At 42.4% G+C, this 18,813-nt stretch overlaps 1 protein-coding gene across 2 annotated transcripts in view; it reads right to left on the bottom strand.

The window, feature by feature from the left end:
- Positions 1-18,813, bottom strand: part of TATDN1 (TatD DNase domain containing 1) — a 34,821-nt gene that overhangs the window by 2,177 nt on the left and 13,831 nt on the right. For both annotated transcript variants that reach the window (XM_058668501.1, XM_058668500.1), the window contains exons 5-11: positions 18,238-18,381; positions 18,095-18,137; positions 12,653-12,738; positions 12,529-12,569; positions 8,889-8,965; positions 2,064-2,134; positions 923-1,049 (exon numbers count right to left, since the gene is read on the bottom strand). In XM_058668501.1, the coding sequence (XP_058524484.1) occupies positions 923-1,049; positions 2,064-2,134; positions 8,889-8,965; positions 12,529-12,569; positions 12,653-12,738; positions 18,095-18,137; positions 18,238-18,381 (589 nt within the window). The remainder of the gene's footprint in view (positions 1-922; positions 1,050-2,063; positions 2,135-8,888; positions 8,966-12,528; positions 12,570-12,652; positions 12,739-18,094; positions 18,138-18,237; positions 18,382-18,813) is intronic.

The following is an 18,813-nucleotide window of genomic DNA, read 5'->3' as shown; positions in this document are numbered from 1 at the left end:
TCCTGACTAAATTGCCAAGTTATCTATGTTTCATAAAGGTTATAAGCAATTCTTTACTAACCAGCATGTAAATCTATTCTTTACCCTGTTTTAAATTTTCAGTCCTCAAGTCTTTGCCACTGTTGGCATGCTAATATTAGGCAAAGAACCTTTCAAATACAATTTTATAGGAAAATTCTTCACTTTGCTGCCTAGTGAATTTTAGATCTGGTTTATCTGATATTCTGTTAAAAAGTCTGTTAAAGATGGCACATATGGAAGGAATGTTTACAATCCAGAATCTAATAGTTTGATGATTTGTTATATATATGCCCAGTTCTCTGAACTGGTAAACTATACTAGACAGATACAATAATTTGTGCAAACAAGAAATTGGATATGTGCCCAAAATGACTTTATCAATTTTTCCTGTTATAACATTCTTTTTAGTTCCTGAGAGTCACATGGTTAATAACTCCTCTTCTATGTACTCGACATTGTAATCAAAAAAGATCCAGAATTATTGTTTGTTTTTTTTTTTAGGTAATAAAATTTTATGAAGTCTGGTCCTTTATTTTGGTTGAAAAAGAAATCTGATCACTTGTCATTGTTATTTCTTAGTTTTACTCAAGATGTTAGATTATTTAAAAGGCAGACAGATAGCCTTCCTGTACAAGGATTGCTAGGGTGTCCTGGTTACCACACACAGCAACAGGGAAGATGATGAGGACAGAAATGAAACAGGGAAGGCACTTAGAGCGCTTCCACCTTGCGACAGGTGACCAGAAGGAAAGCAATTCTTCAGAGCTGCAGTAAAGTCACTTTGGGCTCCGAGAATGAATCGGAAAAAAGGAGCTAACCTACAGCAAATGTAGTAGTCCCTTCCGGTCAGTTTTTAAGCAGCACTGGGTCTGACTAATGACTTTGCAAGCCAGATACTTACATTATATGGCAGGGTTCATTCCTGTCTTTTAAACAATGCCCATTTTCCCACTTCTTCTTGGTGGGAAATGAGGTTTTTATAAATTTTGATCCAGCATGTGTATTCTTGACTCCACACCAAGGTGCATCTAGAATTGAGGAAAAAAAAAAAAGTAAGGGAGTTACTGTTTGTTTACGAATATCATCAAGATAGTGTATAACCTTTAAACTATAAACTGTGATTCAGCAAAATGACAAAATCAATTCACATCAAATTGTTTAATTTACTAACAAAGGATTTTCACTTATACTTTTGTTAGAAGACAGTCTAAGGAAAGTATAAAGCTAAAACACTGAATTTCATTTTAAGTGCTTCCTAAGGCTCCCTTCAGTTCCTTTTGTCAACTCCATTATTGCTGTTGTACAGCTTGTTTTATAAAGACCTAGATCTAAAAAAAGTGTAAAATATGAAAGGATTGAAGATAAATTCAGTGTTGCTTCTACTGAATGTGTAGCAGCAGTAAGAAATTACAATGGCTTACACATTTTTCAAGTATTGTACTTTTAATACGTCATTTAGCGTTCCTGACTGCCCAAGGAGATAACTGATTCTTCAGAATGACTCAGTCTTGATTGTCCTGAAATCCATGCCGGAAGGAGCGCCTGGAGTTGAAAGTTTACATAAATGTTTTACTGTTTAGCCTTGCTTTAACAGGCAACAGTGTCAAGCTCCTTGAAACAATCTGAGTTAACTGTTTGCACTTTATTTTAAAAGTGCTGTAGAATTCAGCCATTATGAACAGATACTATAATGAAGAGATTCTTGAACAGATTTTGAAACCCGGAGGTGAGTAAAATGCTTAGTCAGGACTCCTTGCTTAATTAAACTTTCCTAACTATGCCTCCGTTCTGACATCCCACTTTGGAAGTTCTGAAGGTTAGCCAAATTTCTAAAATTCTTCTAAAATTGAAAATAAGAGCCAGTTGCACAATTTGTCCTTCAGCCTCAAAGATCTTACAAAAACTGTCACTTGAGGTTGAGCGTGCTGTCTTACTGGATGCATTCACTTCAACAATAAACCTGAAGTCAGAGTCTCCCCACCCTCCTTTTTTTTTGTTGAATGGGGATACAGTTTAATAAAATATTGAAAATATCAACTTACCTGTCTCAATCATTAATTTTTCACTAGGTATTGACTTCAAAACTTCCAAATTAGCTTCAGTTTTTAGTGAGCTTCAGGGGGTGAAAGTATATATTAAAGTGGTATTTAATGAATAGATTACCAGTTTGTCTAAAGCAAATTACAAAACTAAACCCAAAAGCCTATAACAAATTTTATTGATATCTTCACATTCATATCCCTCACAGAATCCAGACCACAGAATGAAATGAGATGTTTCCACCAGATTTGCCTATAGAGTGTAATTTTTTTACCTGTTGATCTTTCAATATCTTTCTCTCACTCCAAGAAAATAAAAATACGTTGACTCCTGATATAATCTGCATAATTTAGAGCATGGATTACTGCTCCCTATTCTTCCCTTCCTCTAGTAGAATTATGTCTTCTTCCAAGCAGGGGTGAACTCCACTCCATGAGTCTGGCCTTGTCTCCAAGACTTGCTTTGAGCCAACAGAGTGACATGGCTCTGGGCTTGAAAGGGACTCTTGGGGTGTGGAAGGCCACTGACACTTTCTAAGTAGCACATACTGAGTCACAGTCAGTCACCTTGTCGGCCTGGGCACCACAAGTGAGTACACATGACACAGATCTGAACCTAACGTGACCTGTGCTTAGAGCTCAGCCTCCCAGCCAAACCCAAGCTGACCCAGAGACCCTGAGTATGAATTTACATTAACTATGCTTTGCTAATGAGATTTGCCATATGATGAAAAGTTACGTTGTCATTTCTCTGATGGGCTGCAACTCCCATTGGGGAGCATGAGAACCAAGACGGGGTGGGCCTGGCAGGAGGGTGGAGTTGGTTGGGTTGAGTTAGGCTCCAATGTCCAATGTATGAGAGCTGAAAGGGATGTGGGACAGTCTAGACCAGTCCACTGCACATGCTGGCAGGCACAGGAACCAGAGCTGGGGGATGGTCCAGTGGGGGTTACTAGAGTCGCTCTGACTGGGCTGCATCTCCCCATGGTGTATGTGATGGCCAACTGTGTGGTGGGCAGGGTTGGGCTGGGCCACAGTACCCATTGGTTCATATGGAGGAAGCAGAGGAAAGAAGGCAGAACAAATTGATCAACTACCTCAGTGAAACTTGACAGCAAATTTCTGGGCAAATGGCGACTCTGAGGTGGACTATGTCAACCAATTGACCTGGGAAAAATTTCCTCATTTTTGCAGCAGTGATATCAACAGCATGTTAGAAATATCAAAACCACTTGAGCAGAACCCTCAGAGCATGCTCCACCTAGGGAGCCTGGGATGACATCAGGTACTGGGGAGGCTGGGCGTGGTCTCTCCCATTGTATCCTCCCCTCCCCCAGATACAGGAAGAAGAAAAAGCAAATGTGGAAACAATGATCTTGCCCACTTTCCCCTGATCCTTGACCCTTCCCACCCTGACCAACTATGTAAACATCATCAAAAATAAAATTTAGAGGCCCGGGTGTGGATGCATAGTGGCTAAAGATGCCAAGATCCCATATGGGTGCTGGTTTGTGTCCTGGCAGCCCAGCTTCCCATCCAGCTCTCTGCTTGTAGCCTGGGAAAGCAAAGCCTTGGGACCCTGTACCCCTGTGGGAGACCCGGAAGAAGCTCCTGGCTCTTGGCTTCAGATTGGCACAGCTCCAACCATTACGGCCACCTGGAGAGTCTATCAGCAGATGGAAGACCTTCCTCTCTGTCCTCCTGTCTGTATATCTGACTTTGCAATAAAAATAAATATATCTTGAAAAAATAAAATTAAAGAAAAACCTAAAAAAGTAAATATCAAAATATATAATCAAATTTTCATTTTTAGAGCAGCTTTAGGTTCACAGCAAAACAGCAGAAGGTACAGAGAGATTGCTCACTTACCCCATGCCCCCACAAAAGCACAACCTCCCCCACTGTCCAAGTTTCAGACCACATTGGACCATTTGTGAGAACACAGGAACCCACAGTAGCACATCATCATTACTCAGCGTGCACAGTGCACGTTCAGGCTCACGCTTGGTGGTGTTTGTTCTGTGAGTCTGGACAATGGTATGTATCCACCATTACAGCCTCCTACAGCGTTGCTTCACTGTGGTAAACACCTGCCGTAAACTGACGTAAACACCTTTCCTTCTCTTGGAACTCTTCAGAACCAATGATCTTGACACTGTCTCCACTGTTTGGCTTTTTCCAGAATTTCACATGATTGGAACTATGTAGTACATAGTTTTTTCAGATCCCCTTCTCTCATTTAGTAATATGCATTGAAATTCCCTCCAGGTCTTGGCATGGCTTGGCAGCTCACTGCTTTACAGCACTGAATAATGAATGTTCCACTGTTGACATGTACTGCAGTTCATTCACTCACTAAAAACTGTGATTACTTATGTTACATTTTATATTTTAGAATGTTATTAGGGAGAGTTTCAAATACATGCATATGAGAATAATACAGAACTTCCATATGCCAATCATCCAACCCTGTCAAGTAGCAATCCGTGGCCAATTCCAGCTTACCCATTTGCATTATCTTTAAGGAAATTCCAAATTTGTATAGTTTCAACATTCCAACATTTAACTAGGAAAATGTTTCGATATGTATTTATAGGCATAGGGTCTCTTTAAAAAAAAATAATGCTAGCTGCTGTCGTGTTTTATGGAAACCCCAATCTTGAATTGAAATATCCAGTGTCCACAAATTTGTCATGGCTTAAACATCATGAATTCTTTTTGATTTTGTTTGAATTAGGACCCAAGAGAACCATTCATTGTAATGTTCCAAATCTCTCAACCTTGGAAGTTCTGAATCTCTCCCCCCGACCCCTTCCCCTGACAACTGAGTCTTGAAAAGATCAAATTCTTTGCCCCCTGTAGTGTCCCAGACTAAAATTCTGATTTTAAGCTTGTATTTCAACTTAACAGTTCTCTTCCTCTGAATCTCAGGAGATAGAGGGTCCCATCCACAGGCTTAATCAGATTTGGGTTGGACATTTTCTCTGTGTGTGGCTAAGACTATTTCACAGCTGGTGGTATGATCTTCCATCATATAAAATCTAGTAATATTTCTGTAATATAAAGCAGCCCATGGATCCCCAATGCCTGGTTTACCAGGAAATGCAAAATGTAAATACCATAATTCTACTAGTCCTTCACTGATTATCTAGAATAATTCTTAAAAAAAGACTCCCCAAGTCATGATTTTTATAGAAGAAAAAAAGAGTTAGCTTTCTATGTACTATGTTAACTCACTTTTTTTTTTTTTTAAGATTTTACTTATTTTTAGTGGGAAGGCAGATTTACAGAGAGAAGGAAATACAGTGAGAAAGATCTTCCATCTGCTGGTTGACACCCCAAGTGGCCACAACAGCCAGAGCTGAGCTGATCCAAAGCAGGAGCTTCTTCCAGGTATTCCATGCAGGGTCCCAAGGCTTTGGGCCATCTTCCGCTGCTCTTTCCCAGGTCAGGGAAAGCTGGATGGGAAATGGAGCAGCCAGGATATGAACTGATATCCATATGGGATCCTGGTGCTTGTAAGATGAGGATTTTAGCCACTGAGACATTGTGCCAGGCCTGACTCACTTCTTTCAATGGTGCTGTAAACTCTGGTAACTATTTTTAATCTTTAAGGGGCTCTTAAATGCTTTCATAGTTTCTTTTAGCATTGTGCATATTTTATGATTCTAACAGTTCAAATCCCACTATTATTTGATCCATGGTTATTTTCCTTAAGATTTGTTTCCTTATTGGGTTTAGTTTGTCGTTCATCTTTTTTTTTCTTTCTTTCTTTACTTGGTAATTGCTCATCTCATTTGTCTGATGGCCTTGGATGTCTACTTATATTTCAGAGGGTTGCCAGTGTTGGGTTTCATTTGGTGTAGTCAGGGCTACCGTACTGCCAGTTTTCCTCTGTGAGTGAGGATAGTGACCAGGAGTTCCATGTGGAACAGTCTAGGGCAGGGCAGGGTGACCTGCAATTCTATCTAAATGTGACAGAGGAGGCAGGCATTGCAGCACAGCAGTTTAAACTGCCTCTGTGTGCAGTTCTAGTCCTGGTTGCTCTGCTTCCAATTCAGCTTTCAGGCTGCTGGTTCTCTGTTTTCCTCTGCGAACTGATGCAAGCACTCCAAATGCAGGCCCTCATCAATGGTTCTGAAGGGGAAAACTGTGGTTTCATGGATGAAGCCACTATCTGCAATGTCAGCATACCACGTGAGTGCTGGTTTGAGTCCCAGCCACTCAACTTCCAATTCAGTTTCCTGCTCATGTACCAAGGAAAACAGCAAACAATGCTGTTCATGTGGGAAGTCTGGATCAAGTTCCAGGCCCCTGTCCCAGCCCTGGCTGTTGCATCCATTTGGGGAGCGAGCCAGTGGGCAGAAGATTCATATTTCCTCTTTCTTTTGTGTGCACCTTTCAAATAAAATAAATCTTAAAAAAAATTCCCAAACTGATTATAAATGCTTGCTGTTTTTGTTCTAAGGACAGAAATGTGTATAGCATGAGATCTTCCTATAAAGTGGTTAAACTAACCATCCTATTTTGGCCCTATTTAACACTCACTATAATCCCAAAATCTCTTGGGGATTTGCCAGCTAGACTCTCATCGCTGTGACATGCCACTGTGGTACAATCTGGGATTTCTCTTCCAATTAACCTGCCTTCCAGAAACTATTAAACACTTTTCCATGAGCAAAACCCCACCCACCTACATAGGTTTTTTTCCTTGTGAATATCTGTATTTTCATTTCAGTGAGATAGTAGGAGGGCTGGGTGGGTACTGTCAGCAGTTCTGAACAAGTTCTAAAGCTAATATTAATATGGGGGGGAACCCTCATGATTAGCCTAAAACCGTACTGTCACAAAGTCAAGATCTTTTAGAAACACCTAAGATAGAGTTAGGGTTTAAAGTTGGTGAAATAAAACAATAAACTCCCTTCTCTTAAAATTTATCATTCTCCCCATATAGCAATGAGAAAAAGAAATAAAATAAAAACAGCATGCTCTGGTGAAATCCCATTCATTATCTAGACAAAGTTTTAACAGTAAGAATAGAACAGATTCATTTTCAAACATGTCAAATCCAAAAAGCTGACTTATTCTGGCAGTGAACAGAAAGGCTGTGCTCCACCACAACAAGAGGAAGAAACACATCTAGATAAAACCAGGATCCATCACAGGAGAGACACAAGCCCAACTGGAAACAGACAGGTGGAACAGTCAGGAGCTAATGGCGCAACGTGACTAGACCCGACCGGGTCGATGTGGTTTCTCACGTGGGCAGACAGAACAGCACACTTGACAGAACTGTGCAAAGTGTGTGAGGCCTTGAAGTTCTGAAGAAAGCCAAGCAAACTGAAATAGGAAGAAAGTCATTCCAGGTACAAGAAATGATAGTCGGTAATATTTACATAGATACAATTATGAAAACTCTCAAGAGACATAAAAACCAAACATTCTGAAAGGGCTATGCAGAGAGGACTACAGAGAGACCAATGGAAGTGAAAGTCCATCTGGGATATGGGGCTAAGAGGCTTTCATACCGCGACGACATGGAACCCAGAGACAAGAGCTTATGCATGTCATCTGGAAACTGGGTGACAACCGGCAGAGGGTGCATGCCGGGGCACTGATGTGGAAACACATGCACCACTTGGTTTTCAATGCTGTATTCCTTTTTTAATGTGTGTATTTTGCATAGTTTTTTAAAGATTTATTCTTTTTATTGCAAAGTCAGTTATACAGAGAGGAGGAGAGATAGAAAGAAATATCCTCCATCCGATGCTTCACTTCCCAAGTGAGCCGCAACGGCCGGTGCTGCGCTGATCTGAAGCCAGGAGCCAGGAACTTCCTCCAGGTCTCCCACGTGGGTGCAGGGTCCCAAAGACTTGGGCCATTCTCAACTGCTTTCCCAGGCCACAAGCAGGGAGCTGGATGGGAAGTGGAGCTGCCAGGATTAGAACCGGTGCCCATATGGGATCCCAGCACGTCCAAGGCGAGGACTTTAGCTGCTAGGCCACGCCACTGGGCTCATGTATTTTGCATATTAATGTATAAATTAAACTATGATTTTAAATATGAAAGAAACATGTAGGACATTTAAACTCTGATTTGCATAGCAAATACATCATTCCATGATTCTGTTTTCCTAATAAAATTTTAGTCAAAAAATACTGCAACTGGAAAAGAACTAAATGCAGGAGAATGGTTCCCTGAGGAGGGAAAGGAAATTGTTCTGCGTTGCAGCTTGTTTAATGAGCTGCGCTGACACCCCGTGAAAAGACACTGGTGAAGGTGGCTGTGCGTTTTACGGGACGCACAGGCAGGGGCCCAGCTGGCCCACTGTCCCTGTGTATGAGATTTAGGTGTGACGTCATAGCCGAACGGTCGCCAGCAACGAGCCAGGGGACAGAGCTTCCCACGGGGAGTAACCTGATTTCCATTTATTCACTTCTTTGAGGTCCACAGCAACATATAAGCTGACTGTTGACAGAATAACCTTTTTGCCACAGATGGGTCTACATCTGTTTTAAAGAGATAAAAATGACTGCAGGATACACTGAAGACTGCTAGAAGAAACAGCTTTCAACACACATTATTTTCATTTGTAAAACACGCTGTGTCAGTTAATTTCTGAGCTTTAACTTGTAACAGTAACACATTATTTAATTTCTTTTTCTCTTCCCCCACCCACATTATTTAATTTCTTATGTAAACAGTCATTGACTTCCTGGTCATGACATGCACAAACTTTACTGAAAATAAATCTTTTATCAGTTGTTCTTTCCAAGACATTTTAAGAAATCTTCTTAATAAAAAGTTAAAAACAACCTAAGAACGTACCAACCATTAAAACCTATGTAAAGATCCAAGTCGATGAGAGCCGTGGCAGCTTCCTTGGTCCCATCAAATGAATGCACCTGAGGATGAGGGGTATATTCTTATTATCATAATAATCACCCTTGAAATTTAAATAACACTGATAAGACTTCCTAAGAAAAAATAAAGATCTATGTCAGGTATTCTGGGATTACAAGGTTGCAAATGTCGGGGTTCTCCTTACAATTAGATTTTAACAGATTTATGTCAAAGGTCAAGTGACAGAGGTGAGGAACTGAGAGATCTCTTCCACTCACCCAAATGTTTGCAATAGTCAGGTCGGGTCCAGGCTGAAGCCAGGAGGCCAGGAATTCCACCCTGGTCTTGCAGATGGTGGCAGATCCAAGGACTTCACCGTCGTCTTTTACCTTCCTAAGCCCCTTAGCAAGGAGCTTGATTGGGCCCAGCACAACAGCTCCATTGGCTAATTTTCCACTTGGTAGTGCTGCGATCAATCCCATATGGGTGCTGGTTCGTGTGCTGGCTGCTTCCCTTCCTATCCAACTCCATGCATGTGGGCTGGGAAAGCAGTGGATAATAGCCCAAGTTCTGGAACCCTACACCCATGTGGGAGACCTGGAAGAGAGTTCTGATGCCTGGCTTCAGATCATCTCAGCTCTGGTCATTTGGGGAGTAAACCAGTGGATGGAAGCTCTTTGTCTCTCCTTCTCTCTGTAAAATTCACCTTTCCAATAAAAAGAAACAAATCTTTAAAAAAAAAAAAGGAGCTCACTGGATCAGAAGTAGAGCAGCTGGGACTGTGAACCCACCGTGCCATTATGCAGCTCCTACCACTTTATTTTAAAACATGTTTTTACAATTATAACATCATCATCCCCAATGTCTCAGCATTTGTGCAGACCCAGGAGGGGGGACAGGAGTAGGGAACCATAACCTTTGGCGAAAGCATAGCAAGTTAGAAAAATGTTATCATCTGGAAGAGGCGAGAAGAGCATTTTATTGTTATTATTTTTAAGATTTATTTATTTTTATTGGAAAAGCAGATTTGCAGAGAGGAGAGACAGAAAGATCTTCCATCTGCTGGTTCACTCGCCAGCTGGCTGCAACAGTTGGAGCTGAGCTGATCCAAAGCCAGGAGCCAGGAGCTTCTTCTGGGTCCCCCACATGGGTGCAGGTTCCCAAGGCTTTGGGCCATCCACAGCTGTTTTCCCAGGCCACAAGCAGGGAGCTGGTTGGGAAGTGGAGCGGTTGGGATTGGAACCGGCGCCCATATGGGATCTGGGAGCATGCAAGGCGAGGACTTTGAGCCCTCGGGTACCATGCCGGGCCCAGAACAGTGCTTTTAAAATGTAATCACCAGCAGCTCAGTAGACAGAAAGGATGAGAATGGTGTGCTTCTACTTCAAAGACACAGTTTTTCATGGTTTGGATCTCTTTATGTAATCAAAACACACCATGGTAACGCTACTTTAAAAAGTTAGGTCAGGCTAGTCCACTGCACAGGCTGGCAGGCACAGGAACCAGAGCTGGGGGATGCACCGTTCAGTGGGAGTTACTGGGGTCGCTCTGACTGGGCTGCACCTCCCCCTTGTGTACTTGATGGCCAGGTATGTGGTGGGCAGGGTTGGGCTGGGCCACAGTATCCATTGGTTCATATGGAGGAAGCAGAGGAAGGAGGGCAGAACAAATTGATCAACTACCTCAGTGAAACTTGACAGCAAATTTCTGGGCAAATGGCGACTCTGAGGTGGACTATGTCAACCAATTGACCTGGGAAAAATTTCCTCATTTTTGCAGCAGTGATATCAACAGCATGTTAGAAATATCAAAACCACTTGAGCAGAACCCTCAGAGCATGCTCCACCTAGGGAGCCTGGGATGACATCAGGTACTGGGGAGGCTGGGCGTGGTCTCTCCCATTGTATCCTCCCCTCCCCCAGATACAGGAAGAAGAAAAAGCAAATGTGGAAACAATGATCTTGCCCACTTTCCTCTGATGCTTGACCCTGGATCAACTATGTAAATATCACCATCCAGGTGAACATCATCAAAAATAAAATTTAAAAAATAAATAATTAAAAGCTAAAGTCAGGGCAGGTAACCCACACAGCAGGGTACTACTTGAAATACCAGCACCCAATGGTCAATATGCCTGGATCTGAGTGCTAGCTCTACTCCTCAGCCCAGCTTCTTGCATTGAGCACTCTGGAAGCAGCAGTGATGCCTCGAACAGTTGGGTCCCTGCTGGCTGTGTGGGAGACCTGAGATTCCTGTGCCCCAGCCTCAACTACTGTGAGCATCTGGGAAATGGTCCAGCACATGGGAAACCTGTCAAGTGATATGACGCTGCTACCAAGTTCAAAGTCCTCTGGACGCACTTTGCTCCCATGATCTCAACAATAAAGAAACTAGCACTGCACAGCTGTCTGCAAAGGGGTGATTTTTTTCCCCTCAGAACCTGCAGCTCTGGAAGCTGATTAGAAAACACAACCTCAATTAATACTGGGATGAGTTTTAAATGTGACTCCTCAGAAACCATTTCAGAATTATTCATTATTTGGCAATTTCTTTTTGTGTAAAAGTGAAACACCTAAGTTGGATTTGATATTGTTTTAAACTTTTTAAAGCAATGATGGACTCACTCAAATGAACTCTTACTTAGAGATTAAGCAAATGAGAGAGAGAGAGAGAGGCTATAGGTTATAATGCTACCAGTAGCCTATCCCAAGGACAGTAATTAAGTTCCTAAGAGATGAGTCACAGTCAGTAAACCACAGGAAATGTGTCCACAGCAACCCTAACTCTGCAGCACTATAGAAGGGGTATGCACTCACATTGCTAACGGCAAGCCACAGGAGGCAGATGGTATCATCTTGGACAAGGAGACACAAGGCAGCACCCATAGAGGAAGGGTAGGGCTAGGCCACTGCCTGTGACTTTATACACCTGCACAAGCATTGTGTTAGACACACAGTCTCCTCTGGCACTGTGGGGACAATTTGTATGTGCACTTCTCTAAGGCTGTGTCTCACAAAACTCTGTGGTCTGAAAAGGATTACAGAGTCACTGCTAAGGACCCCTGGTTCAGTGATGGATAGCTGCCATGCAGGGGAGATGTCCCCAGCTGAATGGTTCAAAGGACCACATGGGAGAAGACCTACAGTAGAACACACATTTCAGAGACAGGAAGTGGTCTCTAGGTCCGAGTAACTAGTAGGTGGATGTAGCAGTGAAGAAGTTAGGAGGCCAACCTGGAGCAGGTGTTCAAATACTTTAAGGTATTGTAAAAATCAGTTTCCTTTTTTCTTAGAATTTAAACTGAAGATCACTAAGAACTGGGTGATGGAAGAGACCAGGAAAAGAATGTCATGCATAGTTAGAACATGTAGCAGTAACTTCAAGGGGTTTTCTCATGAACAGAATTCTGTATTCATCCTTGTACAAAGGAACTATAAAACAGTGTGATTTATGTTTGTGCCACATCTGGCCAAGATATCCAACTGTAAATTGATACATCCTTCAAACAATGATAAGAACCTTAATAACTTGATCATTGACACTGAAATTATTTTAGAAGCCAACTTTACTAACCAGTGTGCTTCTGTGGTTAACACAATAAAAAAACCAACTATTTAATACTTACCACTCCACCTACACACCGGTCCCTGTTTCTTTTCATTATATCTGTGAATTAAAAACAAAGAACATTTAGCAAGTAACTTCATCCCCATAAAATTCTTAAATATTAAATGTTAGTTTTGACTCACCTAAAAATTCGGCATGTGAATTTCGACAATGAAGAAACATTGGCAACTTTGTTTGTTCTGACAGTTCAAATTGCTTTTCAAAATATCTGCATAATGCAAGAATTATCCTCATTAAACATTTTGTTTTAGTGTGAGAGACAGAGTTATGTTGAGTTTTTTAAAAAATGTGCACTTTCAACTACTTGAGAGAGAGAGAGAGAGATCTCTGACTTGCTGGTTTACTCTCCAGGGCTGTGTCAGGCAGGAACCAAGGTGCTCAGAATCTCAGAGTCCCCCCACGTGATTTGTAGGGTCCAGCCACTGCCTGCCAGGAAGCTGGATCAGAAGCAGAGTGGCTAGGACTCAAACCCAGCACTCGAATAGGAAAAGGAATGAAAAAGTGTGTCACATGGCAGCTTAACACTGAACTGTAACATCTGTCCCCTTTTTAACTAGAACGATTTTGGCGGCCAGTGATGTGGCATAGCAGGTAAGACTGCCCCCTGTGACACCAGTATCCCAATGGGCACCCATTCAAGTCCTGGCTGTGCCAGTTCTGCCCCAGCTCTCTGTTAATGGCTTGAGAAAAGCAGCAGAAGATGGCCCAGGTGCTTGGGCCTCTTCTACTCAGGTCAGGGACTCAGAAGAAGTTCCTGGATTTGGCGTGGCCCAGCTCCAGCAGTTGTGGCCATCTGGGGAGTGAAGCAGTGGATGGAAGATCTCTTTGTGCCTCTACCTCTATGTTTAGAAATAAACAAACAAATTTTTAAAGTAAATAAATCTTCTACTTAAAAAATAATTTTATACTCTAGGAATTACACCATGGAAATAGTCACTCATCAAAACCATTGACTTCATCAGAAGGCTTTTAAAAACTGTCTTACTTGCTTGAGAGAGGTTCTATAACTGTTTGACTTGCCAGATGCCCACATCAGCCCAGGCTGGACCATCCACATGTCTGTCACCTAATGATCTCACCTGCTGCCTCCCAGGGTGGGCATCAGCGCCATGCACACTAGCAGAAAGCTGGAATGGCAAATTCAGTCACCTGCAGCCCAGACACTCTTATGGGATATGGGCACGGCCCCAAGCAGAGGTTTAAGTGTGGTGCCAAACATGTACCACAGCAGCGGGGTTTTACAATACAAAAATTCTAGGAAGGGATAGTTCATTTTCTGGGATTGCAAAATTATTTCCAGAGATGTTGGTTAGTTTCTTCATTATAACTACGGGGGAAAATTAGTTATAATTCCTACCGACTGTCAGCAGAAGTGTAAGGTTTACATTTGGGGTGACCAGGAATGTTCTCCCAAACAGCTATGCTTAACAAGTTTCCCAAACAAGTGGAAACGACGTGGCTATTCATCCTGTTACCCTAGGGACCTCATGCCTGTAGCATATGCTGGTGACACAGGACATCACCACCAGCCCTGGCCATGGGGGACTGCCAAGCAGGGGAACAGGGGTGCAAGCCTGCTCACTTGAATCAGAAGCCAGGCTGAGCTTCACACGATGGCTAGCCGCCTCCATTTTGTAATCTGTTTCTATGTGCCGTCATAAGGGAAGTTCCAGCCACTGAGACGAAAGCAAAAGGACTCCCTTAAAACCCAAATTCAACCATTTACTAAATAAACCAGGATAAAAGCTAGTTTCTCAAAAATGAAAATAACATCATAAAATGGGTTTTCTAAGTGCTACATATTGTACTCACTTTAATCCTCAAAATAACCTTAGTGATACAGCACTATGTCCTGAGCCACACTACACAACATGACAAGCTGGGAACAAGCCTAATACACTGATTACAAAATTCCAGCCCAAATTGCAAACAAACAAAAGAACAAAAACAAAAAACCAAAATAACAGCAACAAAACAACAACAACAAAAGCCTACATCAGAGGTGTTGTGGCGTAACAGGCAAAGCCACAGCCTATGCTGCTTCGCTTCCAATGCAGTTCCCCTGCTAATGACGTGGAAAGAGCAGCAGATGGCCCAAGCGCTTGGCCCCTGGTCATCTCCGTGGGAGACCGAGATGAAGCTCTTGGTCCAAGGCTTTGGCCTGACTCAGCCCCGGCCACTGTGGCCAGCCGAGGAGTGAAACAGTGGATACAAGCTCTCTTTACATATGTACCCATTTCCTTATGTAACCTTTCAGTAAACAGATTTTTAAAAATCACTTTAAAAAGTGTTACATTTTGAAGACTTTTCTTCCTGGTCCTTGAATATAATGACAATACCCAGAGGATACAATGCGGGAATGTTCTATTTATTTTCTTATTTCCATGCAGTGTTCCTGCCTTGTACTTGGAAAGGCCACACAGATTTGGCTGAAAACAGGACACCATGTGACTTACTTTTATGAATGGGTTTACCTCTCCCAAATCATTTATTTTGAGGAAGCAAATTTTCTGTATTTAACTTAATCCTTATACATGTTCCCACATCTTCCCTCTCTTTTCTCTCTCTTTTAAAAAGATTTATTTATTTAATTAGAAAGGCAGATATATAGAGAGAAAGATCTTCCATCCACTGGTTCACTCCCAAAGTGGCTGCAATGGCCGAAGCTGAGCTTCTTCCGGGTCTCCCACGCGGGTGCAGGGTCCCAAGGCTCTGGGCCATCCTCCACTGCTGTCCCAAGCTACAAGCAGGGAGCTGGATGGAAGTGGAGCAGCCAGGAATTGAACCTGCTCCCCTATGGGATTCCAGTGAATGCAAGGTGAGGACTTTAGCCACTAGGCTACTGTGCCAGACCTCCGTATTCTCTTTTGACATACAAAACTGTTTTCCTGGAGTATGTCTTAGTACCTTGAAAATGTTAAATTTTAAAATAAGAAATAGAAATGCACTCCTTAAAGAAATACTCTTTCCTAAAATGGGTGCCCTAATGTCATCATACCCAAACATACCCCACGTTTGGGTTTTAAATCATTTCTTTAGAATCTGTTGGACTAAAAGGAGCAAAAAAAACATTTTGTTTCAGCTAACAAGTACTTTGGGTTTTGCAATACAAAATATCAATGAGAACTTGGAGGAAACAGAGCTCAAGAAATACTATCAGCCACTATGTCCCTAACCTCTAAAATAATGCAAACACTAGCAATTAAGTATGTGCTCATTGTTATAAAAACCTCAGGGTATGGCAAGGCCAGCTGCTGGCTTTGCACAGTGGACAGGACTTGCCACTTAATAATCACCTCTCCATCCAACCCCATGGACCAAGCCCCAGATTACAGAGGCTAATAGTTAGTTTGCAAGCTAGCTTCTGATCACAGGGTAGGCAAAAAAGAACACTTTATGCAAACAACTTAAGCTCAAGCAATGTGACCAGAGAACTTCACATCAGTTAGGAAAAGAAAGCTTCCAGGCTCAAGCTGGTGAAGTATCAGTAGTGAAATAAATCAGTTATTACAAATTGAGGAGAACGGGTACTTATCAGCAAAGACTTATCTTTTTTTTTTTTTTAAATTCATCCCTAGTTTTCTTTCTTTTTTTTTTTTTAAGATTTATTTTATTTTCATTACAAAGTCAGATATACAGAGAGGAGGAGAGACAGGAAGATCTTCCGTCCTATGATTCACTCCCCAAGTGAGCCACAATGGCCGGTGCTGCGCTGATCCAAAGCCAGGAACCAGGAACTTCTTCCAGGTCTCCCATGCGGGTGCAGGGTCCCAATGCATTGGGCCGTCCTCGACTGCTTTCCCAGGCCACAAGCAGGGAGCTGGACGGGAAGTGGAGCTGCCGGGATTAGAACCGGCGCCCATATGGGATCCTGGGGCATTGAAGGCGAGGACTTTAGCCGCTAGGCCACACCGCCAGGCCCAAGACTTATCTTTAAAGGAAAAAAATTCCACGATGGGAACTGGGAACAACAAAACAAGTTAGTGCAGAGACTATCTATGAAGACTTTGCTGCCTGTTTTGTAATGATTTTTTTTTTTAAGTTTGTCAATGAAAGTAATTCCTTGCCAGACTTGTAATTTTCTTCTGGTTGTATTACTGCTTCTAACAACAAACAGAACAAAAAATTCCTGCTTGCTGATTTGTAGAGGCAGCAAAACTCGCTGGGCGAACAGGATGTTAAGGCGTAGCCCACTCACAAGAGGAAAGGAAAGCAGAGAGAAGGAAGGAGGAGGCTGAGTGTGCAGTTCAGGTGACGACTGGGAAGACTGCACACGCCACAGTACTCAGCCAATGAGGAGGCAGGGCAGGACCTGGCTCTAGGATGGGAGCTGCAGCTCTCAGTGCTCCTGTGGGCCTGCTCACCAGACACCTGCTCTTTCAAGACAGATAATAAAGTCTCACTCTCACTGTACTTCCCGAGTCCCAGGCCATCTCTTGAGCAGACAGGTGAGGATATTTCCCACATTAATTCATTTTATTTGATAGGCAGAGAGACAGAGATCTCCCAGCTTCTGGTTCACTCCCCGAATTCCCCCAACAAGTAGGGCTGAGGCAGGCTGTAGATCAGAGTCGAAAGTCCAATCCAGATCTCCTCTATTAGCAGACCCAACCACGGGAGCCCACACCTGCTGCGCCCCAGCGTGCGCCCCCAGCAGGGAGCAGGAGGCAGGACTGAACTGCACATATTCCAACAGGGCAGGGGGACATCCCAAGCAGTGCTTTTACTGCTGTGCCAAATGCCCGCTCCTTCACTTAACCTCTGAAGTACATAGGGAAAAAAAAAAACATCCTGACACTTAATGCAGCTACATTTTCAAATGATAGGAATGATTTTGAAAACCACTCTAAGGGGTGGCATTTTTAAAAAAGATTTATTTATTTATTTTTATTGCAAACTCAGATATACAGAGAGGAGAAGAGACAGAGGAAGATCTTCCATCCAATGATTCACTCCCCAAGTGGCCACAATGACTGAGCTGCACCGATCTGAAGCCAGGAGCCTCAAGTCTCCTCCAGGTCTCCCAGGTGGGTGCAGGATCCCAAGGATTTGGGCCATCCTCGACTGCTTTCCCAGGCCACAAGCAGGGAGCTGGATGGGAAGTAGGGCTGCTGGGATTAGAACCAGTGCCTATATGGGATCCTGGCATATGCAAGGTGAGGACTGAGCTACTGTGCTGGGCCCAAGGGGGTGGGCACTTGGCATAGCACTTAAGATACTGCACTTGATGCCCAGCTCTCATCCAGACTGCCCATTGTTTACATTTGTGCCCACTTCTAATTCCAGCTTCCTGCTGCTGCACATCCTGGGAAGCAGTGGGTAACGCCTCAAATATTTCGCTACTCTGCTACCCATGTGGGAGACCCAGACTGAGTTCTGGGCCCCGGACTTTGGTCTGGCCCAGCCCCAGCTGTTGTGGGCGTGTGGATAGCAAACCAGATGACAAATTATCTCTTTCTCTCCTAAATAAAACTAAATGAATAAAATGCCCTTCTATGAGAAGCCTTTAAGAAAATCACCCTTTAGATGTTACATTAATTTCTAAAAGAAACACATTTCCTTACTTGAGCTGAGTCTCTTTGGGACAAAACTGTAGTCGGTCAAAATCTTACAAAAAAAAAAGACAAAAAAGAAAAATTACTCATGATTTGGATAAAATAAATTAGTTCTTCTCAAAGTCATTCTTCATAACTAGGTTGACACTTACCAAGTCCACATTCACCTATTGCTACAACCTTGCCCTTGTTGTTTTCAGCAAGATGAAGCAACTCCGTTAAGTAAAGATCAGGGCCAGTCTTTTCAAATTCATCACATCTTGTAGGATGACATCCAACTGTACTGTAAAACATATCTAACCACAAATACATCTTAGTGTTATTTTCAAAATATTTTTCACACTTTAATACTGCAAAATGAAGGCACATCAAATAATTTCTGCTGATTTTGAATAACAGCCATATTATTAACTACCAGAATTGTTACCATATTAATCATGTAAGAGTTTTTGGAATACCTTAGCAAAATATTATATAAATATGAAACTGATTTAATATGCTAATGAAATAATTAATTCAACTATTTCCAAAGCTTAGCATTTATAGAACATTGTAGAATGGAAGATGAAACAATTTTTCAAAATGTCAACATCTATTTTTATATTTTATATTCACCCTTCAAGTGACTGTCTCAATTCATGTACTTAATGTATCAGTTAAAACACATTCCCCAGGGTTGCCATATAGCCTAGGGGTTAGGTCACCTGCACACAGTATCAGAATGCCCA

The sequence above is a fragment of the Ochotona princeps genome, chromosome 9 (genome assembly GCF_030435755.1).
Source record: "Ochotona princeps isolate mOchPri1 chromosome 9, mOchPri1.hap1, whole genome shotgun sequence".
Lineage (NCBI taxonomy): Eukaryota > Metazoa > Chordata > Mammalia > Lagomorpha > Ochotonidae > Ochotona > Ochotona princeps.
Note: the sequence above shows the minus strand (reverse complement) of the source record. Positions and strands in the feature narration are given on the sequence as shown.